The sequence below is a fragment of the Mytilus galloprovincialis genome, chromosome 7 (genome assembly GCF_965363235.1).
Source record: "Mytilus galloprovincialis chromosome 7, xbMytGall1.hap1.1, whole genome shotgun sequence".
Taxonomy (NCBI): domain Eukaryota; kingdom Metazoa; phylum Mollusca; class Bivalvia; order Mytilida; family Mytilidae; genus Mytilus; species Mytilus galloprovincialis.
The window spans coordinates 22,321,778-22,347,317 of NC_134844.1; the positions used below are offsets into that span (position 1 = coordinate 22,321,778).

At 31.5% G+C, this 25,540-nt stretch overlaps 1 protein-coding gene across 2 annotated transcripts in view; it reads left to right on the forward strand.

The window, feature by feature from the left end:
- Positions 1–3,358: 3,358 nt before the first annotated feature.
- LOC143082562 (protein XRP2-like) overlaps positions 3,359–25,540 on the forward strand; it is a 32,181-nt gene continuing 9,999 nt past the window's right edge. Inside the window, exons 1-6 of one of the 2 annotated variants that reach the window (XM_076258283.1) lie at positions 3,359–3,495; positions 19,230–19,350; positions 21,924–22,015; positions 22,909–23,081; positions 24,731–24,834; positions 25,298–25,426. In XM_076258283.1, the coding sequence (XP_076114398.1) occupies positions 3,410–3,495; positions 19,230–19,350; positions 21,924–22,015; positions 22,909–23,081; positions 24,731–24,834; positions 25,298–25,426 (705 nt within the window). In that variant the 5' untranslated portion in view covers positions 3,359–3,409. Of the gene's footprint in view, positions 3,496–17,838; positions 17,993–19,229; positions 19,351–21,923; positions 22,016–22,908; positions 23,082–24,730; positions 24,835–25,297; positions 25,427–25,540 lie in introns of those variants that run through there. The other variant, XM_076258284.1, reaches the window with a different exon arrangement.

Here is a 25,540-nt window from a genome sequence, read left to right on the forward strand (position 1 = left end):
TAAATTCAGACAAACAAAATCTAGGGAGTTTTTTTTTTATATATTTAATGTGAAAATGACAATAAAAATGATGGTCGTAGTGTGAACGTAGTAAGGTCGTGAGAAGAGCGTGATGAGGACGACAAGGGCGTGCTAGAATCGTACTATGGACGTGATCAGCGTGGTAAAGTCGTAGTGGAAGCGTAGTTGGGTCGCGTTGAGAACGTGATGGTCGTAGTAAGGTCGTGATAACGTCGCTGTGAGATCGAAGCGCAATCTCTCCGAATAGAATCACGCTCTCGCTACGATTGTACAGCGACCTTTGCGATCTTACTTCGATCTTAATGCGCGCTCACTACGCTTCTACTACGACCTAATTTCGCCACGACCGCACCACGATTGTTTTGAACATGTTCAAAATTGGCCACGCTCTTCACGATCTTGAAGACCTCACCACGACCGTGTTACGACCTTACTGCGACCTACACGATCGTACCACGATCATCAAAATTTGCATTATTTTCACTGATCGTACTGCGATCGTGGCCTAGTTGGACTGGGGTATTATGTAGAAAATGGTGGGTCAAAACCTGGTTTTATAGCTAGCTCAACCTCTCTCTCTCTCTCTCACTTTTATGACAGTCGCATATAATTCCATTATATTGAAAACAAGTGTGAGAAAAAAACAAACAGACATGATAATATGTAAAAATGTCATTTATAATATTGATATAAGGTTGACTAGGTTGATCATATATATCAACCGTGGCCCAATCGTATCGATTGATTATGATCGATACGATTGTGTTCCGTTCATAAGACAGTCGACTGGGTTGATTACATCAATCAATCGTGTCAAAATCTGGAGCACCTGAGATCACCCGAAGTTTTTGGTGGGGTTCGTGTTGCTTAGTGTTCAGTTTTCTATGTTGTGTCTTGTGTACTATTTTTGTTGGTTTGTCTTTTTCTTTTTAAGCCATGTTGGCAAATCAGTCAAGATCGAACAATTTAAATGCAATTGATTCAACACGTTCTAATACTTACAAATTAGGAATTCATTATTTCGTAAACAGAGCCTGATAATCCTTTGGAACCAGTTGGGAGAAAACATAGTGTGTGCTTCGTCAGTCGAGAACTTCTAGACAGCTATCCAGTAGCGTGAATATGCCCTGCGCTTTCGCCGTCAATAAACAGCCAAATCAAATTGGAATATTTGCATCTTCGCTAGCCAAGGATTAGAATACTGTACATATCGTAAAGATGGAATCTTAGATGTATCAATACATTATACAAAATACAAATTATACAATATGCCACCTCTTTCCAACCATTTAAAAAACAGTATTGATAAATCATCTAGAAAAACATGATAAATCGATGCAACTTTTTAAATTGTATTATAATATATGAATAATTTGCATGGAAAAAGAGAAAAAAAATCATCTACTTTGGATAAGATTAAATATGTTAGATACAATTGATAATGGAAATAGAAAAATGTCAAATGTCAATAACCCGACCAAACAGCAGATAACAGCCGAAGGCCACCAATGGGTCTTCAACACAGCGAGAAAATACCATCCCCAGAGGCGGGCTTTAGCTGGCTCCTAAATAAAAATAATTATAGTACAGTGAAAATAGATGTCATACTAAACTAAAAAAACCATAAATGAACTTAAAAAAAACAACATACAAGACTATGAAAAACCAGAGGCTCCTGACTTTGGACAGACGAAACACTGCGGCGGGGTTAAACATGTTTTGTGAAACCTCAACCATACCCCTTTCCTTTACCTCTAGCTAATGTTAAAAACAAATAATAGTACACATCAATACACACATTAAAACTCAGTTTTAAAAGTCCGAAATGACAATGACACATGAATTAGCAAAGGACTACTAACAGCTACAGGCCTCAGTTAAACTGATTGAAAGGGTATGTCTTTATCATGAGAAATCAAGCACAATCCCTCCCGTTAAGGGCTTTATTTCATGCCATCATAAAATATATGAGAAGAATGTAGCCCGTGTCATTGAAGACCTATTGGTGACCTTCTGTTGTTGTCTGTTCTATAGTCGGGTTGTTGTCTCTTTGCCACAATCTCTATTTCTATTCTCAATTTTATGTCAACAACTTGTTTTGAATAAATGTTTATTTCTAATGCAAAGACCCTATGCGTGAATAAGTATCAATACCAAATTGTGCCATCTTTAATTACCTAACAACAGTATCGTAACTTCGTCCCTCTGTTCTCTACGTTTGTTTAACGGTTTGGTTAGCTTTTGGGCTTAATGTCTGACATTTTTGTGCTTTGTAAGGAATATTACCATAAAAGATTAGATGTGAAATACGTATAAGATGTCTGCATGTTGAATTTTAATTACAAATGACGTCCTTGTACCGATGATAAAATTCTGTAAATGTATTGACTAGTTTGTGATATCGAAAACCCTGGTATAATATTTTTTCAGTAATACATGTAGAGATTAATTTCGGCTTTCGTTTAAATCAAATACGTTGAACATTACATCATGCACGAACGATTCGAACAAGTTGTGATATATAAACAACATTATGATTGTAGTCATAAATTGCAACTTATAACAATACCAAAAAAACAGGTCCGCAATAAGTGGTGCATATTAAGTCCCCATTGGAATTCCGATACATTGACGACGATATACGGAAACTCTATATATAGCGAACAAAAATATTCAAAGGCATTTAGTAAAAAGTAAAATAACAAAAATACCGAACTTCTAGGAAGATTCAAAACGGAAAGTCCGTAATAAAATGGAAAAATCAAAAGCTCAAATACATCAAACGAATGAACAAGAACTGTCATACTCCTGACTTTGTACAGGCATTTTCATATGTAGAAAAGCAGTTTTACTCCTTTAAAAATAACACTATGTAACGGTCCACAACCACAATACCAGTAGGTACCTTTGCGGTTGAACTAAATATGAACAAAATAATATAGTAAGTATTGGTTAGGGAACGACCATTTTCAACAGGGCTTTTTTTTTGGGGGGGGGGGGGGGGGGGAATTCCGACTGATCATTCTGGTCAAGCAGATGACAAAAAAATATTCTGAATCCAGATTTTCTTCATACCTAATACTAAGGTATTGAAAAAATATTCTGATTGATAACGTTGAAAAACTAAACAAATTGTGCTCCCCCCTTTTTTATTTTTAAATTTAAATGAAATCGAAAATGAAGCAACTGCAAAATATATTCAGAATAAGGTAAATTATTAAAGTTGTTCAGAGAAGAAGCCTGATATGACAATATTATTTATTGCTATTCAAGAAAAATATCGATTTTTGTTTGAACAGGTATTTTTTGCATTTGTTGCGCACCTGTCATGCGTCATTTTCACACTTCCTGTTTACCGTTAGCCGGCAGGATATTTCATGTTCAGAAAATGGGTTGTATATGTTCAAAGCTTTTCTTATGGCGAAGACCAAGACACGAAGAGTTACAAGAAGAACAGCCGAAGCAGTTTTCATGGCAAGTGAAAATTGTGGGATAAAGGGTGTGACTTTTTACCCCAATATACCCCAACATACCCCAATATACCCCAATATACCTCAAAAAACAGTTTTAACATATTATTATTGAATAATGATATCATTTCAGGCATTTATATGTTATTTTAACCCCAATACAAGTTTATTTTATAAATATATTTAATTTTAAATCACTTTTTCCTCGTAACTTTAACTTGTCCAATTCGTGTCAGCCGCTTACGATCACAAAATGACTTTTTACCCCAATATACCCAAATATACTCCAATAAAACGTTTCAATGTAATATTCACGGTGTGAAATGATATTTAACCCATATTTATTATTAAATAACAGTCCTATGCACATTTGTGTGTATTTAAAAGCTTTTAAAATTACAGTTAACTCGAAAATTGATAATGGTAACACTAACAAAATTAAACGTGCTCCTTATTACTATTTAGTGCAAGAAAACGTTTGTGAACTGTTTAAGACAGACTGGACTCATCAGCAGCCGAGTGTTAAACGCACCCCTGGAAGAATCGGGTTCCATGTGCTTTATATCTTGTTCCAGACATCAATACTGCTTACTACCAGACACGCAATAGTATTTTTAAATTTAATACCAAGTTGAATAACAACCATCGATATTAATTTGATACTCAATATGTTTCCTTGAATATAAACATATTCTCTTTCGGTCTGAAAATAAGATATGAAATTGATATACAGAACATTCAGAAATGTGAATGTTACAAAATAAAAATGTAATTATATATGAGAAAGGTATTGAACGCAATATTAAAAGATGAGCATGCAGGTAATATACATTGTACATGTTGATCTGTAATGCCCGGAAATGTCAAGGTATATATCACTACCTATATAGCTATACAGAATGTACCATGGCAAAGAAATAAAAAAAGGATGACCATTCATGATTTAAGTGGGGTCCTTAATATGGGCTACAAAGTTATTAATAGATATAATTGTTATGCCTTTTTTTTTCTTTTTTCTTTCTATTATGTGTGTGGCTCTGATCTGGCTGTGGTTTAACATCTAAGAACTGAGATGGTTATATTCATATTTATACGCTTACAGCATTGTGCATGGCCTGTTTAAAGTCAATATGTATTGATTTCGGAGAGAAATGCATATGGGGTGACTTTCCACATGCTGACATTGAAAAGTACTACAATGTCCAATCTGAATAGTATCTACATGTTGAACATGTTGAAGGAATTATATTGTCATAATAAAATACAAATCAAGAAAAAATACTATACTTAAATAAAGTCTTATATATCATTATTACCTATCCTCCCCTTTTATATGGGCTTGGGACCGACAGGTTTGACCTTAAAGAGTTAAAATCGTATTTTTCTTTATGAACAAATTTAAAAATCGTTTCATAGAACATTGATATATGTTTAAAAGTTTATATACAGCTAAAAGTTAACATTATAAAGACATAAAACAAGTATAGTCATCACAGGTCAGTGTAACTTCATAACTGAAGACAAAGGAGTGAACAAATTTAGCTCTTCAACTTGTTATCTGTTCTGACGGGTATTTCGCCCACATCTCAAACAAATAATCAAGTTTCTTTTTCTCAATTCTAGACCGGGGTGCCTGTTCATCAATGTCACGAATCTTAATGTAATTCATAAAATTGTATGTTCTTAATTAAAGATTGTAAGGTGTCGACTTTTTCTGCTTAATACTTTTGATATGTTCGTTAATAATAATGAAAAAATCTTTGCCATAAGTAATTCCAAGATTTTATAGTGTATAATTCGCCATAAATACAATTTTTATTGTCATATAATAGCGGTATTTTTAAGAAATTGCCATAGAGCATTGCCATTGATGATTCATATTGGCCATTTGGTATATGTTTGTGTTCAAAGCTAAACGTACATGTAGGACAAATTATTGAGCAAGGACTTCTTGGCGTAACAAAAAATATGTTGGTCCGAGAAACGTGAACACAGAAACCTGATCAACATTGAATTTCTGCTGACCAATGTCCACACTGAGTGAAAGATACATACATTTTATTAACATAAAAAGAAAACTTTCAATGTTAACTTAAACGTATAAGGATCATTACTTCAAAAAAAAATTTGAGATTTTTTTTTCAAAATTTGAGAATTTTTTTTTCGAGTTACATTTAAAAAAAAAATATATCATATCTTACTGTAAAGAGAAAATAAAACACAAAATGCATTTTCTATCTCCATATTTTAAGGGAGAAAAAAAAATTGCAAAATTTAACACAGTATATTTTTAGGTTCGTTCGTTCTGGTTTTTAGTGAAACCTTCGTCAATAGATGAATAAAGAACGTTTTAAAAACCTCTAAATGCACAAAAACTGTAAACAGTTGTGTTAAATTTTCATATATCTGCATGTTATATAATTCCTTATCATTGGAATTGTATTGAAACTGTTTATTCGAGTATATTTGGGTATATTGGGGTAAAAAGTCATTTTGTGATCGTAAGCGGCTGACATGAATTGGACAAGTTACGATGAAAAAGTGATTTAAAATTAAATATATATATAAAATAAAGTATTATTGGTGTTAAAATAAGCTGAAAATGCTTAAAATAATAATATTATTCAATAACAATATGTTGAAACTGTTTTTTGAGGTATATTGGGGTATATTGGGGTATGTTGGGGTATATTGGGGTAAAAAGTCACGCCGGAAAATTGTCAAATGTCAGCACACTTACACTGATACTTTTCAGTCTTAAATTATGACAGGTGAAAATACCTGCTCAGAAGAATCACCAAAACCATGCATCAACATCATTTTATCAGACCACCAATCAGAATATACTTCCTCAAATTAAGCTTAACCCGTAAACAATTAAAACTGAAAATCAATACCACCGCACATTTTCAACAAGTTTTAGAAATGTGTCACTGCATGCATGTCAAAAGAGACAACCTAATCAAAGAGGGTAGGAATGCCCTTTACAATCAGGCCACAGGCACTTGTCTCAGAAAAAAAAATTCCTATATACCTTAAAGTCCTTAATAAAACTCAAGGTACTTTACATTGAAAAATGTCAGACGGTCACGAAAATCCATCATATACCAATTTCTCTGTTGTCAACCCCACTAAAACTTGTTATGTCGTAAATCTAAATAATTTATCTACACAATGATGTACATTATAACTCGCCTACGTTTGTTGTCGGAATCATCTGTAGTTATCCTACCCAAGTATATCAACAGTGATTTTGTTAGCGCTCTTCACTTTCCTAATTTATCAAATGTTTATGAAACAGTTTTCGCATTGACGAAAGAATTTCAAATCAATTTCGTCACTTATACATGTATAAATTTTGAAAGTGTAAAAATATTTTTGTATCAAAATACTATAAATCTACCTGTCTTTATGTTTTTGACAAGTTTATGCATATGACCCCCAGGTAATTAAAATTTGCAACAGATGTTACAAGTTGTGATTACAACTAATCAGCTTATCTCCATCGGATGGGTCACTAATCCGTTAATTAAACCTCATAATTGACCATCATAATTATTTTTCCTAGGAAGATCAGTCAGTCGATATTTCATCAACCATTTGATCAAAATTGTTTCCCCCCAGACAGTTTGCATATGAATTTTAATATTTCTCAAACGATCACAATTTGAAGTTTGTTTGTCATAGATTCGTCATTCGAACATGTTTTCGTCATATTTGATATAAATTTTCATCAAAAACTTTCTACAATTTCTATTTAAAATATAGAACTTTATTCAAAATGTTCAGAAATGTTTTCACGAGTCAAACAGGTGCTTCCAGTACTGCTTGCTACGCATACTTGAAAGTATTCCCTTGACTATTTATCATGTTTATAGACAGCAAAAATGTAAAATATGAAATCATTTAGTATGAATTAAATGAAAGAGACAAATATATATCTCTTACTAAAGGAACTTAAATCGAAAAATTACAATTTCTTGATGAATCCGGACTCGTTTTGAATTTATTATCCACGTGTCACTTCCTGTTTTCATTTCATTTTAAAACCAAAAGTAGAAAACATGATCCAGTGTTCTCCCCAGGCCGTTTTAGCGTCGCGGTACCGCGACGCTATATTTTCTTCCTACGACGCTATAATAATTTCCGCAACGCTATAATTATATTGAGGATGTTATTTTTCTCGTTTCTATATGGCAAAACCATGTCCTAAATTTTGAACTTTCATCTAATTACCGCTTATGATCATAAAAAATATATCACCTTTAATCCCTTCAAGTCGGACAATAGACAATTAAGAGTGATCAAATAGGTGTTAATTGCCCTTTGGGGGATAACTGTTTGGATAGGAATACCCCAAGCTGTCACTTGTGACATGATTAATACCACATGGTCTGCAAAATATTACAGTAGTATTACTTTCTTTCTCTTCCTATCACTTTTTGTAAATCGAGAGTGAAAAGTTTGATTATGAACTAAATAAGTTTTGGTCTTTCTTGAGGAAGTGATCATTATTGGCTTTATTTTATGTTTCATCCATTTAATGCATTAAAAACGCCATATTCATTCCAAATCTCTTGTCAAACATTGTCTATTTTCGTATTTTTCATTGCTTTCGGCGGCCATTTAATATTTTAGTGTAAACTACTGGTTGGAACCGGACTAGATATGACAAAAATCCGTATTTTACGATAATAACTACATTTGCACAAATGGCACAGTAGACAGAAAACAATGATACCTAAAGAGAAAACCAAGCATTAACAGATTTTTTGTTAGATAACTTTGTTAAGAATATATATCATTTTGATAAAAAGAAACATCGGTCAACGTGGACTGATTCATTGAATACCATGAAATAATATATTTCATAGACATGATAAAGATTTTTTGTTTTAACTGGGTAGGTAGGGTAACTGGAACCACACATATATTTTTATTTGGCCCAAGAGGAAAAAATAATTTTTGAACTATAAATGAATATAGAAAACATAAACTGAGAATACTGTAATCATGGTTATAGTTTAATTGTATTCTCAGTCATGAATTCAACAATACTGAATGACACAAAGAATAGGGTTGAAAAGATATTTTATTCACCAAATAAGGACCTATAGCATACAAAAAATATAATACATTTTGTAATAAACAATAACGCATATATCATAATAGAAATAGAGCAGTCTGCCACGACGCGACAAATTACATTGAAAAAATACATTTTTTTTTACGCCAAATGTGATGCTATCCAAAATTTCTGGGGAGAACACTGTATACATTTTAATTCTTGATTTCAGATTTGTTTACAACCTCCTCACACTTGAGTTACAGTAATTATATTTGTTCCAAAAAGGATTGTATTCATTTCCAACTTAATAGAAATGATTTCCAAATATTGATTTAGATGTTATTAAGGGTAAATTATGAGTATGGAGTGAGATAATCATTGCAAGTTAATTTCTGCTGTGATTCCTTGTTTTAAAAAAAAATGGAATCTAACATTTGTTGATCAGGAATGTTCTCTGGAACAAACTGAAAAGAAATTGTGAACTAAATTTCCGGATCCCATGTCAGAATCTTTCATAATAAGAACCAATACAGTCAAATCATACAATAACTGCCAATCATGCCTAAGTCCTTTAAAATCTGACAAAGTCAAAGATGAACCTTAAGTAATATACAAATGTACATCCTTGGTCCCTTTCTATTACACAAAAAGGTTGATTTTTATAGCGCGCAAAAGTGACTAAAGCCCTCAAAATCCTAGCTTGAACCCTGTATCAATCGTAATTATTTTGTCTACCGAGTGCCTGTGAATCAGGCGTCAAACTGTATTTTTTGGCTGTTGTTAACACAAATTGGTTACAACTGTACCGTAATTCGTCAAAATATTCTAATCATTATTCGTCAAAAAGCATACATAACATTTGATCATCATTCACCTATAATTACTGCATCGTTTGGCAAAAAATGTTTACTGTTATTCCTCATGAAGGTACAAATGTATCCCGGTATTATATACCTTACCCGAGAATCTGTACTGCTTGAATTTTTGACGTCATACATCAATCACCTTTCCATTGTGGTGTCAGATATTTTTTATTAAGATATCATATTAATTTTACAGGAACTTCTTTGATGGCCAGTAATGGCGGACAAATAGCGTTAAGGTGTATTACAATCCTTACCAAAGAGAAAACCACCCATACATGTAGCTTCCAACCAGGGTTTCCGCTGGCGGTCGCCATTTTCGCAATTTGCGAAAAAATAATAATTGTGGTGATTTTAATTCGTCATTGGCGAAAGAAATATATAACGATTTATTTTCAACCATCTTGTTAAGATTTGACAGAAAATCGATAATCAGCTGATTGCATTTTATAGTTATCGACAACAAAGGACTAATAAGGATACATGTAGGTGTTGATTGTATTGTTTGACAAAATAATATCGTTAAATGGCGTCTGTCACATGTCACATAAAGGATTTATTAACCACTTTGGTGGCACTTGTTTGAAGCAAAACTTTGATGTCTCCTCTCCTTCTGTTAATGATAGTCCAGAAAAGAAAACTGTTATTATGACGAAAAATGTTCAAAAGCGTGGGTACTTTAAAGTCGTTTCAGTGACCAACATGTTTCAAGTATAGTTTTACTTTTCAACTTTTTCATTTACAATGGTCTAGAAAAGAAAAATCTTTATGAAGAAATTTATTCAAAAGGTTGGGAAGATCTGGGAATAACCCCTCGAATGAGAGTAACCCTTCAATGTATTGACTACACCTTAAATGAGGGATCAATTTCTAGTGATAAAAAGTTTTGTTTTGTTGTAAAACCACTTCTTAGTACAAGAAGGCACATATTTCTATTTTGAAAAAACTTTCCCAAAGAACTGTACATCTTTCTGGTATTATATGGTTAAAACATGTTCTAGAATTTTGTTCTTTCCGGGACTTATATCTTCTTTATTTTTAAAAGTTAGTGGCCCCCTTCTTTTAAAGTTGCTCAAAATATAATAAATTTTTCCTCTTTCAAGTTAAAAATGTTCTTCTTTTAAAAAGTAAATGTTTAGTGTTTATTAATTACAATGTAGACTCTAAGATAAGTTTGAGAGAATAATCATAGACAACAATTGGGCAAACTCATGTTATTTAAGGGGGGAAGGAAAATTTTAAATGAAAAATATATATAAATGTTACTTGGCGAAAAAAATAATAAAGTGGCAAAAAATAGACGAAAGAGGTGGCAAAAAAAATAATTGACCTAGGGGTAACCCTGCTACCAACAGGGTCTTCAATTCTGCACTGAGAGACAGGCTTTAGCTGACTCCTATATACAATGATGTATACAAGTTCAGCAAAATGAATGCCAAACTAGAGTCTAATTAAACTCAGAAAAATTCAAATTAACCAATTACAAAAACATGCATGGCTAACAAAGATTGTGGGTTTCTGGGCTTGGGATGGGCACAAAATTGCAACTCTTTCATGAATACACATGATACACATCCATTATCTTCTACATATATAAGAGCATATGTAAAGCAAAATTATATCCGGGTGAAATTTGATCCGGAGGAAAAAATGTCGCAGTAGTTGTTGTTATTTTTTTATCCGGAGGAAACTATTTCCCTGGGATATTTTATCCTTTACCGTGAAATTCTATCTGGGTAGTTAACGTATTGAATAGTTATTTGGAAAAAATTATCCTTTAGAAATACAATGAAATAATAATAGTGTATTTGAAATAAAGCGAAATTATTAAAAAAAAAATATTATAATAGGAAATAATTTTACAAATTATCCTTGAAAAAAAATTCCTGAAATATTCAAGTCAGTATCATCCTTTTAAAAAGAAAATTATCATGAAACATAGGGAAGAAAATCAGAAGTAATTTCAAAGATCGTAAAATTTTGTGAAAATAATATCATGATTAATTAAGGTAAGTGAAATTCATGTAAAAGTGAGTTGTTTTCAGATCTCAGTACAAAAATAAATTTAAAAGTAAGGTAGAAATATAGTTGCATATTGCTACTGTTAACAGTAATAGAAGAATTTGATTATGATGATATTTTTAACTATATAAATAGTTTGTCTGGGGACAGAGATGTCGTTGTTCATTATATGGAAATCAGATAAATCATAGCATAACAATATATTGGAACAATAGCATCATAAGCATGTTTAACAGCTGGATAGTTTTTACCTGTGAAATGTTATCTGTCTTATTAAATCAAGTTGTAAGTCATCTTTTTATATAAATGAATATATAAAAAATAAGATTCAAAGAAAAATTTCGCTATAAAATAGATTCAGAAATATATTATATTAATGTCTTTAAAATATAAAACATTGTTGAAACATTTTATAATTATAGTCAGGTATATATTGATTGTGAGTAACTTACATAGTAGTTAATGGGACTCTATTTCACACGGTTCTGTGAAATATAGTACGGCAAATATATACCGGTACATACTATCTGCAAAACACAGATAGATTTTCACTCCTCTAGAAAAAATCAACCTGTGAAATACCATGCCTGGAAAAGAATTACCGGGACAAATTATCCTCAGGATAAAATATCACAGAGGAAGAAATAAAACCGTTACACATACACCGTGAGCATGGGGATGCACTCTACTGGCTTTATACAACATGTACAGTGGGGAATATAAGTTTACTTGGTCAAAAATATAAAGACTTCAACTTGAACAAAGTGTCTAAGACAGCTCATGGTTATTAGTCTTAATCTTATTTATGTCTCTTGTTTAGACACATATTTAAAATATTATGTCAGAACAAAAAATATAACCATATGATAAATAGTCACTAAATTTGACAAAATATTTTAACAGCAATGAATCATGCTAAGCACAAAATTTATCTAAGTCATATCTTAATTGATTCATGTATTTAGGTTTTCTGAGACATTCATTCATTTTAAGCTCACCTGGTCTGATAGGCCAAGTGAGCTTTTCTCATCACTTGGCATCAGTCAATTTCGTTTACTTTTACAAAATTCTTCTACTCTGAAACTACTGGGCTATATTTAGCCAAACTCAGCCCCAATTATTTTTAGGTAAAGATAGCAGGAAATGCTATCAAAACCTTATGGGACTGACTTGATATCTAAATCTTCCAAAACTTATCATCACTACCTTTTTGATACACAAAATATAGTGCATTGATCATAACATTCTATACATCATGTACATCCTATCCATGAACATTTCCAGAAATTTATCTATGTAATGTATGCTCAGATATTCAAGGCAAAAAATGATGTTACATTTGTCAAAAAAATTACATTACTTTTACAAGGTGCATTGGAATCTAATATTGGCTCTATAATTGTAAATGATGTCATTGTTAAAGTTACCTCAATTAAAAAATAGGAGTAATCTTCCTTTGTTTAGAATTGCTGTTTAAAAATAAGGTGGGTCGAAGGGGTCATGATCACGAAATCGCAGGCTTAAAAACATGAAATCCCGAGGTCCGAATTTTAAAAAAAATAAATCCCGAAATCCCACATTTGAAAAAAGAAATCCCGGATCCTGTAAGGGTCAATCCTGAAATCCTGAGCTTAAAAACACTGATCCCGACGTCCTCAAAAAGGTCCTGCCCCCTCTCTTAAATCATCTACATACAACCAATGCTATATTTAATTTTACATCCCACTAATAAACTGAAGCAATCTTTACCATTCAGTGCTTCCTACAAGCACTAAAAGTCTTTGATTGAAATGTGATTTTTAACCTTGAAAACTTTTAATGATTATAAATAGGTATAAAGGGTGCAATTAAATTTGAAACAAAAGATTAGATTTTGATTCACAGAGATTAAAAAAAAAAAAATTATTTTATGATGCATTGTTTCATGCATCAATTGTAAATAAAAATATCAGGTGAGTGACACAGGCACTTGATTATCAAGTTTTACTTAAGGTTGGGGCTTGATATAGGATTTACACAAAATATTAAATATTAATTTTGTTTATAGTTAACTCAACCGCCAGTTAAATCTGAACCGCCAGTAGAATCAGAACCGCCGGTTAACTCAACCGGCAGTTGAATCTGAACCGCCGGTTATCTCAACCGGCAGTTGCCGGTTATCTCAACCGGCAGTTAAATCTGAACCACTGGTTACCATATCTATATAAACAGGGTGCAAACATTAATCCACCATTCTGCCTCTGATGAAGGTCCTTTTTGGACCGAAACCAGTCAGGCTATGAAACATCACCAGGCGCTGTTAATTACATGTATGTGTATTGGTATATATATACTATATTTTTATGCTTTCACAATTTTCTCACTGATACACATAGTTAATATGGCTTCTACTAACGAAACCTCCATTTTGAGTTAATGTGTTTAGAGACCACTTATGTCAGTACACCTTTCCTGTATATTGCCTATTAAATATTACCAGTTAAATACATGTAGTTAAAAATCCTGTATTACATGTATAACCTGTTTATTTTGAATGTTTAAAAATCATTATTGATATATTTTGAATACACTAATTTTATCATATTATCATGACTTTTTATCATGCTTATATTTCAAAGTGAGAAATGAAATACCTATCATTTGTTATTCACAATGATGTACAGTAATTTATTAAGATTGAGTAATTGCCCTTTGTCTGATTCTTTTTCAGAGGATTTACTTAAATGAGTGATTTTTAAGCGTTCCAAACCGAATAAAAAACTGTAACACATCATTATTTGAACATGCTACATGTTTGACTTTATTTTAATTTTAAAGGTGAACTTGACTTAATCCTTCATCATCCATTTTTATGAAGAGATGCATGAGATATGATTTTTTTTATTATGTTCAAATTGTTGTCTTTTTTCTTGATTATATTTTTTTTTCAATTTCAAGAGACTTTAATATAGATTAATATTAAGATTAAAATTACTTGCACCTACATGACCTACACTTACCCAAATAATAGCTGTTATCTGACATTAACAGTTTTCATTTAAAGATGCGTAACATTTAATATGCTTGTATACTTTTTTTGATTCATTTCTTCTACATGGTTGATTCAGACTACAAGAAACTTATTAGACTGTTAGATCTTAAAATATGCAGATGTGATATTAGTTAGGCTAACTGGACAGTTATAGTTACATGTATGATCAAAATTTTTGTTTCTATAAATCAGCTGAATCAGGAGATAACTGTATAACATTTTTAGCTTGGCAGGATTGGCAAAGTATTACTCGCCAGGGAAAACCCAGGTGCCGGGGAAACTTACAGAAGTCAAAAAATGCATTTATAATAAAAATGTGTTTTCATTTTCAGACTTATTTAAGTCAGAAAATGTCAGAATTGTTTAAGTCTATATATATGTTTATGAAAAGACTTAATTTTGTTTGCTGGCCAAAGTGTACCACCTATGACAGCATAAACCTGTCTGAGAGTTCACAATGATATCATCTATCTATATTTAATTATCTAATGAGAGTTCACAATGATATGATCTATCTATATTTAATTATCTAATTAAACATTTTTACCTAACATAAGATTATTTTCCTTATTTAGTGTGGCTTTTGATGGTTGCATTGTAAAGCAAATAAACATTATTTCTGTTTTTTTTCTCGTTTTTTTGGCTCTCATGCATATTTTCTTTAGAAGATAAAGCATTGTCTTTCAATGTTGGCATAATTTCATATAGATGCATGACCTTTATACAAATATGCTTGGGTCTCGAAGTTGACCAATTTTGTTAACTTAAATTTTGTATCAACTTGTAGGAGTCGATATTTGCAACTTTTGAATTTAGGTCAAATATTTCTAATTGACTTATTGAAGTCATAAATTGACTTTAATTAAAGGGAGACAAATCTTTGAATCTTCAAATTTAGACCTGACTGAGTCAAGGCAGATTTTAACTTATTGAGCTCTGACTGACAATCAAAATATTTGTAATTTGTTTGATCAGATGTCCAATCAAAATCTTCTTTACAAATGTATTGCATTAGAATATTGTATATGTTGTATTTATAAATAGATTTGAATGGGTAATTTTCTTTGGATTCATATCCATAGATCATGTTGATTAAGCAGATAATATTGGATTTTTTTATGCAATATGCATTCAGTATATAGTTTTCCTGACAAATCTTAAATGGCGATGCTGATTGATATCAGACAATTTGTGTAATAAAAATGTTAATAAATGTGTTCAGTTTATTATCATATGTCACGATAAAAATAAATTATAATCATAAAAGCAGAAATAGAAGTTATTGTGTTTCTTTTAAGTGACACACCACAAAAAGAGATACTATTTTGAATAGGCAATCAATTCTCTAATTGCTTTCTTCTGTAATTTTCTAAATATAGATGGAAAAAACACTGTAATGAATAATTTATTGACATTGTTGATTATCTTTTGATTATTCGTTACTAAGGTAGGTTGAAAGCAAGATTAAATAGAATAGTTGCAAAGAGACTTTAATGAAACATTAATTTCTAAAGAAATACCTTTTGTAGATAGTAAGTAAATTATGTATATGAATGTACAGAAACCTTTCCATTATATAAAAACCTGAAAGACATCTATAGGTCAACAATTTTTCAAACTGACTCTTATTAGTCAAGCCTAGAACACATCCGTGAAATCGTGGGCATTTAGAGAGTGGTTTAAAGTATGTAAACTGTAACTGTTGAAGGACGTATTTAAAAAAAAAAATATGACGAGAATTTCAAGAAAGGTATCAAAAGGTTTTAGTTGTTCTTTAAAAAAAATGAAGTTAACTAAATAAATTAAACTTGCTCACTGAAAATGCAGAAATATAAATCCCTCCATAATTTTCTTCTTAAAGTCTTTTTTCTGCAAGTATGGAGATATATCCCAGTGGTGGATCCAAGGGGGGGGGGGTCCGGGGGTTGGAACCCCCTTTTTTTTGGACGATCAATGCATTTGAATGGGGACATGTAGTTAGAACCACCCCCTTTGTCCTGGGTTAGGAACCACCCCTTTCTAAAATGGCTGGATCCGCCCCTGTATCCAACCACTCAGGGACTTTCTATACTAGTATAGACTGTCCCTGAACCACTACAATGATATAAAACAATACAGAGACATAGTTCACATTTACTGTTTCTTTTTCATTGATCGGCTAAAACGCGTCCTTTATCAATGTTTATAGTGACATCACCATATCAAATTCAGATGAAAACAAGAAAATTTGATGTAATTAAAGTTTGACCAGACTTAACATGGGATCAAGCTAACCACTTGTCGATTTAAAAATATTAATCAACAGGTCATTCAGGGAAAGTTTAGAAAAATAAATGATAAATATTTTATTGCAAATGAAAAATTGTTTACATAATGTGATTTACTTCGTTATTTTAATAATAGACAGCTCAACATCACTTCTGTATTTAAGTTGTTAACTTATTGGAAAAAAGATAAATTGATGTTCGATACAGTTTAAATCTGGTGTACACAAATTTGATCTAATTAGCAATATTCAAAATTACGAAATCCGTGTGATGTTTACATAGTCTTACACAGTAATGCACTTTGGAGAATACGGAATAATGACGTCAGGAAATTGATTGGTTAATGAAACAATATCCTGAATAATGTATTGCATCAGGGAATAAAAGGAAAACAGGTATTCTTTGTCATGTTTGTTATTTGAAGTTTTGGTTTCAATATTTTTTCTTTAATCTTTCTGAATCCTATGAAAATGAATAGATACTGTTAAAAGGTATGACTTTTTGTGAAACTTCACTAGAAAGTTGTATAGATGTCGATATATAGTACATTTGTTTAAAATAAAAAAATGATGCAAATATTGCGTGTTCAAAGCTAATTGGGGATGTAAGGGAATAGTTAAAACTAATGGAATCCTTATGGTATCTGGTCATAAAAGACCAAGTTATGTCAGAAAGAGGCAATACATGAATTGATAAAAGGAATATTGTATGTTACCTCATGATTTATTTGTAATCCTATTAGTTTTATTCATGTTATTAGTGTGGAATTCTTAGATAACATATCTTTAGAAGAAGAAAACACATACAGCTAATACAAAATGAAGTTTGAGGAGAGGATTTTGTATTAAACATTGTGAATCATTGTTTATAATAACCATAATAAACATATTGTATTTTAATGTGGAGTAAAGTTCTATTGGAATTACAGTTGTAAATGACTTGCAATTCAAATATTCTTTAGAGAATTGTAATGTTATCTCACAAAATTGACATATTAAATATTTAAATATGTCAGTTGTGTATTAATTTATATTGTATTTAATATGAAGTGTGAAAAACAGAAAACATATATATTCAAAGAGCATATTAGGATATGATATCAAATTAATTAAACAAGTGTCAGATACAAAAATTGTTAAAAATACATGTACCAAAAAGTTGTCATATAATTCAATGGAAGAAAATATGATAACTGGATGTTTTACAGTTTACTGTAGAAAATGGAAATCTTATCATGCCAAAAAGAAAAGGTAAAAAATAATTTTAACTTAAATCACACTTAAGTTTGATTAGAAGTTTTCTTGTTTCTTTCATGAAAATGTTTTTAACCAATAATTTGGCTCAATAAACTAGAGAAGCAAGAAAATTATCAGTATTAATAAAGAAGATTGCAAAAAAATAGGTGAAATTGAATTTAAACACTAATTACTTATGATAAATGAAAACAGGAACCATAGGCGGATCCTGGGGGGCCTGGGGCCCCCTTTCGTGGGGAAAATTTGGTTGATTATATAGGGAATCATTGAAGCATGACTGGAGCAGGCGCCCCCCCCTAAGGTCAGTCAGCGGGCCCCCCCTTAGGAAAAGTTCTGGATCCGCCACTGGGAACTTAGTTTGGTCTTATGTACTACCCTATATCTTTATGTTATTCTTGTTATCCGTTTTACATGTATGAATAAAATTCCAGATAGTTATATTTGATACCCCACACAAAGAAGGCGTGGAGGGGTGGTAAAGCTAAGACATCTGACATTTATATCATTGCATTTTCATGCCTTCAGATCTTATTTGGTTTTAAATTCAAGTCAAAGATTTAATTAGCTATATTAATGTCTCAGCTGACAAGTCAAAGTTAGGTGAACAGATTGTTTTTTTTTTAGATATGTTAGAGGCAGATATATATGCCTTAGGGAAATGTTTATAATATCAAAGTTGAAAACGTTCTCCTACAAACACAAGTTAATAACATTTTTATAAATATCTTAAATGTATTGAATTTGTGTTTGATCAATGACTCCTCTTTAAAATTTAAGGCAATATTTTATATTACCCAGTAAAAACCGGCTTTTCCCGGTATTTCTCACTGGGTTGGGCAATACTCATAAAACCCTGGTTTTTGTCAACCCTACTGGAGAAACTTTATAATTTTCATACTTTATACTTGACATGTTTATTAACCAACACCAAAGTGTGTGTCATCATGTATGTACATTTTCCTAGCTCAAAGATGAAGGTCAAAAACTTTGGTTTCAGTTGACAACCCCATGTCTTATGGTAAAGATACAAATTTTTGCCACACATTATTCACAGAGATGGCTCCCATCGCAATGATATCTATTTGTTTTCTGTTCACAGAGCTCCTTATATTAATCTGCAGTTTGTGAATGAATGTTATTTTTATAGATATTGCAAAGTTTCATATATGTATATACAAGAATGATAAATAATTTTGAACAGGAATTTGAGTGTTTTACTTTGTCCTTTCAGGGATAAGAGAAGGGAAGGATTGAGAAAAGAAGATTATATCATAAAAGATCAGAAAGATGCTACATTAGGCAGAGTTCCTGGTACAGTCAATGGTCAACAGTTTCTTGTTCAAAACTGTGAGGTAAAACTGACATATCTTTTGAAACGCTTAAAAAAGTTATCAAAGGTACCAGGCTAATAATTTAATACGCCCGACACACGTTTCGTCTTCATAAGACTTATCAGTGATGCTCAAATCAATATAGTTAAAAAGCCAAACAAGTATAACCAAAGTTGAAGAGCATTGAGGACCCAGAACACAAAAAATGAATGTATTAATCCTCACTAATCAGAGACTGTAGCCTTTGATATTTTTGCTTAATGAGACAGTCTGTTGTTTATTTTGTTGTTTCATACATGTATGTAAATGTACTCTAGGGGCCTCGATGCCCGAGTGGTCTAAGTAGTTACTACTGTTATCACTAGCCAGTCAACACTGAGGTTGTGAGTTCGAACCCCGCTCGTGCAGTTGCACTTGACTCAAATCTTAATTGACTAGGATTGTCAGTTTTCCTTTTGAAGGTCAGGGTTTTCTGCGGGCACTCCAGCTTCCTCCACTAATAAAAAACTGGTCGCCACTAAAAAGCCTAAATGTGGTGCTTAAAAGTGGCGTTAAAACACAAAAAAATCAAAATGTAAGTGTCCTGAAGCTGTTAAATCAAAAACCAATGTAGGAGAATGAAATAGGTTAAGTTGAATTATTCCTTATTGTGAAAAGCTTAAGGCAGTATGGTTGCTTATAATTGCTTATAATTGCTTAGATCCACTTCATTTGAACCTTGGTGGATAGTTGTCTCATTGGCAATCATACAGGATCTCCTTATTTTTATGCCCCATTTATGGGCATTATGTTTTCTTGTCTGTGTGTCTGTTCGTCTGTTCGTTCATTCGTCTGTCCCGCTTCAGGTCAAAGTTTTGGGTAAGGTACTTTTGGCTGAAGTTGAAGTACAATCAACTTGAAACTTACTACACATGTTCCTTATGATATGATCTTTCTATTTTTGTTGCCAAATAAGAGTTTTTATCCCTTTTTCACAGTCCACTGAAGAAAGAAAATGATAGTGTGGATGGGGCTTCCGTTTACTTGGGACACATTTGTGTTTTAACTATAATAATGATGTAGTCCAAATTTCTTAGAATAAAAATTTATAATAGTAAATAGATATAAGAAGATGTGGTATGAGTGCCAATGAGACACCTTTCCATCCAAGTCACAATTTGTAAAAGAAAACCGTAACAGGCATGCTTTTGTTTAATGTAACAAAAAGTTAACTCCTAACAGTCTGGTTTGGTACAATGGATATATCATCACCAATTCCATCCTTTTGTCTATCTTATTCCATATGGATTTTTTAACGACCTTGGCTGGCTATAAAGCCCTGGCATGGTTGTTGTCTATCTCATTAACTACTTACTTTCCATTTTATAATTTATAGAAATTTACCTGTTAAGATCAATGGCCGTTACTTTAATTAGAGAGATTGTTGAAATGTTTGTTGTTCATGTCAAACTTTATTGATTCTTTGTTTGTTTCACTATGTCAAAATTAATTCTTAATTACTTAAATGTTGCTTGGATAGGAATTAGAAATCAATGGTTGCTCTCTTGTGGTAAAGATGAATAATAAATACACCTTGATTATCATTGTTAGATTAACTCTTACACAAAGACTAATACATCAATGATGTTTATATATTGGTTCCAGCTCAAAACAATGTTATAAATACAATATATAATTAACGGACATTATTGTACATTGCTTGTGGTTAACTGTAAGATAGAGATAACATCATCATAAAGATAACATTATTTTAAAACCAATTTGAGATGTTATTATAGAACAAATAGAATTGCTGTTTTATGCACTGGTTAGTAAATGCAATGACAGATAGTAGAGAAAGAGAAACATTCAACATGCTGGGTTTTTTTTACTGTATATATCATGTGTATAGGTAAATAATAACTTTGTATAATTTTTTACCAAAAAGGTACAAAAGGCAGACAAAACTTGTTCTATTTTTTTATTCTGATACTATATGGTGATTAATCAAACAGGGGTATAAAATACCTTTGTATAAACAGTAAATTCACCAGAAACATCCATACTTGGAAGTAAAATACTAGTATGGCATAATGACATATATGACATAGTGACTGTGTAAAATGGGTTATTTGGTATAGTGTATACCCCTTCTGAGACAGCAAACAAACAATACAAAAACAACAGTTAAAGCATGCATTTAAAAAAAATAGAAAAAGTGTTTGCACTTTATTTCAAGCTGGAAAGTTGAAAAAAATTAGAGGACTTTAACGGACACTACTGGTGGTCTGTCATCAAGACTAAATTATTTGAAAAACAAAAACAATAAATTAGATCATAACTAAAGCAAGCATGAGATATCTCCAATATTATCATCATTAGGTAAGAATAAAGGTCTGTATTGTTTTAAATCAGTTGTTAAGATGTAATTTCTATTAATGGTGCAAATATGAAGATACCATTTCATATAACTATTTGGTATGTTTAGATATAAGGGGATTGACATGTTTTGCTTTGAGTTTTTTACTATTGTTTCATCATAATTATATTTTTGATGCATAATTAATTGCTATCCTTTTAATATCAGAAATTAATTGCTATTATTTTACTTTCAGAATTGTAATATTTATGTATTTGACCACTCAGCAGCCATAAATATAGATGATTGTGTGAATTGTAATTTCTTCTTGGGACCAATTAAATCTAGGTAAGTACAAATTGTATTGAGAATGAAAACTGGAAAAAGCTTTCCTATATAAAAGGCTATCAGATTGTGCCATATATTTTAAAGGACCTTTAAAAGGAACAAGGAAGTTCCTACTGGGTTGCAAACATTTACATTAAGTTTACAGTAAAAGATTTTTTTCGAGCCTGCCACATTTGTGTTGCCAAAGTATGACATAAAGAAATGGGGTTAAAGTTTGTTACAAGTCAATTACTTTGTCAAACTATGGCAGAATCTTGACATAATGTTTTGAAAATACTTTTTTTCACTCTCAATTTTTATTGAATTTCACATAAAATGGGTTGAAGTTTCATCATGATTATACATGTAGTATTAAAAGCAAAATTTTCAAAGCTACACCTGGTATTGAAAATGGGTGTACAAACAAGAAATCAAAAGAAAGTTAAAGCTATATAATAATATCAAACATGCTCTAGTTCATTACTTTAGGAATGTTTATCAAAAAGTAGTATTTCAATATTCAGCCCCATTCTACTAATTGGTCAGCCATCAGTCCTACCCTGATATACACTATCTTTTTCGGGTAATTAATACTGATAGCGTTTGACATTTTCAGCCGACCTCCGGGTGCGGGAATTTCTCGCTACATTGAAGACCTGTTGGTGACCTTCTGCTGTTGTGTTTTTTTATTTTGGTTGGGTTGTTGTCTCTTTGACACATTCCCCATTTCCATTCTCAATTTTATGTCACACAAAGAGTTAATTTTGATATTATGGATATTTTTTTTCTGAATGTATTTCATGTAAAACATTTTTACAAATTTGTTTACTATTTATTAAGTCTCTTATTATTTATCGTGACTTCATTTTGCTGATTTTCTCAAGACTTACAAACATTTTTTTTCTATATTTCAGTGTATTCATAAGAGACTGTAAAAACTGCAAGTTTATTCTGTCATGTCAGCAGTTTAGAACACGAGATTGTAACAAGATAGACATATTTCTGTGTTGTAATACACAGCCTATAATAGAAGCCTCTTCGGGAATGAGGTTTGGATGCTACCAATATTTCTACCCAGAACTAGCAGGTATATCATTGTGTTATATATGTAATGATATTTATTGTCATTAATGTTCCATAATTTAATAGAAAAGTTCATTTAAGCCTTACAAATCAATTATTGAAAAAGTGATGAACAAATATCTGAATTTGAACACTAAATTCCAAATAATGATAATTAAAATTAACGTTTGCTGACATATGACTTTCATGGATACATGTTTTATAAGAACATTTTTATCAGTGTGCATGTAAAGGGTGAATTTTAATTTCTCTTATGGCTGCAAGCATGTGGCCTGTTACCTATTTTTGCATTGCATGAATAGATATTTCTCGTATCACACTGCACAGATTGTGAAATGAAAATCTGCATTAATTTGATTGGCATATCCAGCATTACAAGACAATATTACCATTATTACTGCATTTCCATTGATTATTCGTTAGGTCAATGATGATTTAAAAGGGTAACAACGATGTACATTTCATCCATGGCAATAGACATATGTAATTTCTTCAATAATATACAAAACACTCACACCTTTTACTTGTCAATTTTCTTTTCATATGACCTGCAAAAAAATAGTTTAGGACCGTTTAATGGTATCATGTCTGAATCGCCTTCTTCCACAGACACATTTAGTTTCTGGACAATAACTTTAGTTTAAGTGAATGGACTTCTATGAAATTTTATCAGAAGGTTCAATACCACAAAAAGAAGGTTTGGATTGATTTGGGGGGTTTTGGTACCAAAGGTTTAGAAATTAGACACCAAAAAGGGGCAAAAATAAGCATGTTTGTAGTTTCTGGACACTAACTTGTGTGTAAATTAAGTGTATGGATCTCTCTGAAATTGTACCACGAGGTTTCATATCTCATAGGCATCTATTGAGTTTGGGGGTAGTTGCCCCAAATGACAGGATTTGGGGGCAAAAAAGGGGCCTAAAACAAGCATGTTTCTATTTTCCAGACAAGAACTTGTGTTTAAGTGTATGGATCTATCTGAATTTGTTGTACAAATCCATACATCAAATGGAAGGCTGGGAAATCCCCATTTTTTTCTTTGGGATTTTTTTTCTCAAAAATTTTGTTCAGTTTAACATTGATTAATATCAGATGATACTACATGTAGGTACATGAACTGTCATTTTTCAAATATTTTTTTTTCACCATATTTTTTTGTTGTTGACAGAAAGCTATATTATGTCATATTTTTTTTTAACACAATCCAAATTCAGACAGTATCAAGCTTGGAATTTTGTATCCAAATTTGAACGAACCGTTCAGGGTTTGACCTTTGGTTCGTATCAGGCTGCTCTTGACGAAGCATTTATTGTTAAATTCTATTATACTCTGAACCATACAAAACATATCAAAATGTCTGATGTGAAGTTTGAAAATGGAAAAGGACATATGACATTATACTTAGAAATGTATAAAAGGCTAGATCAACATTTCACACAATTTTCAATTGAATACATTGAACGTGGTTTAACATGGTCAACAACTTGTGAAAATTTGATGTTGCTCATTATTTAATTGAAATCTTAATATTAAACTCACTGAAAGCTCATTTATTATTATATATTGAAATTAAGTAACTCAAGTTGATATGAAGCGATATCCTATTCTCATTTGTCGAAACCTATGTATCTTATTTTTATCTTTACATTACAGATCATTTTAAGTCAGCTGGTGTGACAGTTTTTAATAATAACTGGGGAAACATACATGATTTCACACAAGACCCTGATGAACAGCATTTTTCTAATTTACCAGAGGTAGGCTTCCAAAGTTATGGCATATCTTGTGTTCTTTTTTTGGTTGTTATTTTTTTTAGATACTTTCTTGAATAAACTAAAGTTTTCTTAATAATATAATTACATGATGACTGAAGTTTGTTATGGAATTGAAATACTTTTGGCCTTGAAAATAAGGTTATGTTTAATTTCAACAAATTCTTTAAATATCTTATAACGCATAATAGCTATAAACGCCAGTTTTGTGTAGGCAAGAGTTTTTTCTAAGACATCACTTCTTATATGTAGTAAACATGTTTTTCCAACTACTTTTCATAGAGCATTTGTTTCATTTTGACTTTGCTTAAAAGAGTATCTGTCTTGTTAATTTAACAACCTTGGATTAAGTAAAGATTATGTTTAAACCTCAGATGATATTTCAACAAGAACTCTATGGAATGTCTAGTTTTCTTGGTATGATACTTTAAGTAATTTTCTTTTTTAGGATGCTAAAATAGATGATTTTTTGTCAATTCCATTAGCAGAAGAATTTTCCAAAATGAATATATCCTTAGACGTTAGTAAAAGTGTTGTTCCTAAAACACATGGCAATCGACGGAAACCTTCTGACGAGGTAAGAAAGGGATAAAATTAAGTCTCTTACTACTGTATTTATTTGTAGGGTTCCTGTGGAAATGCATTTAATGACCCACCCTAACATTACTCTTTTTAAATTCAGGCATTAATT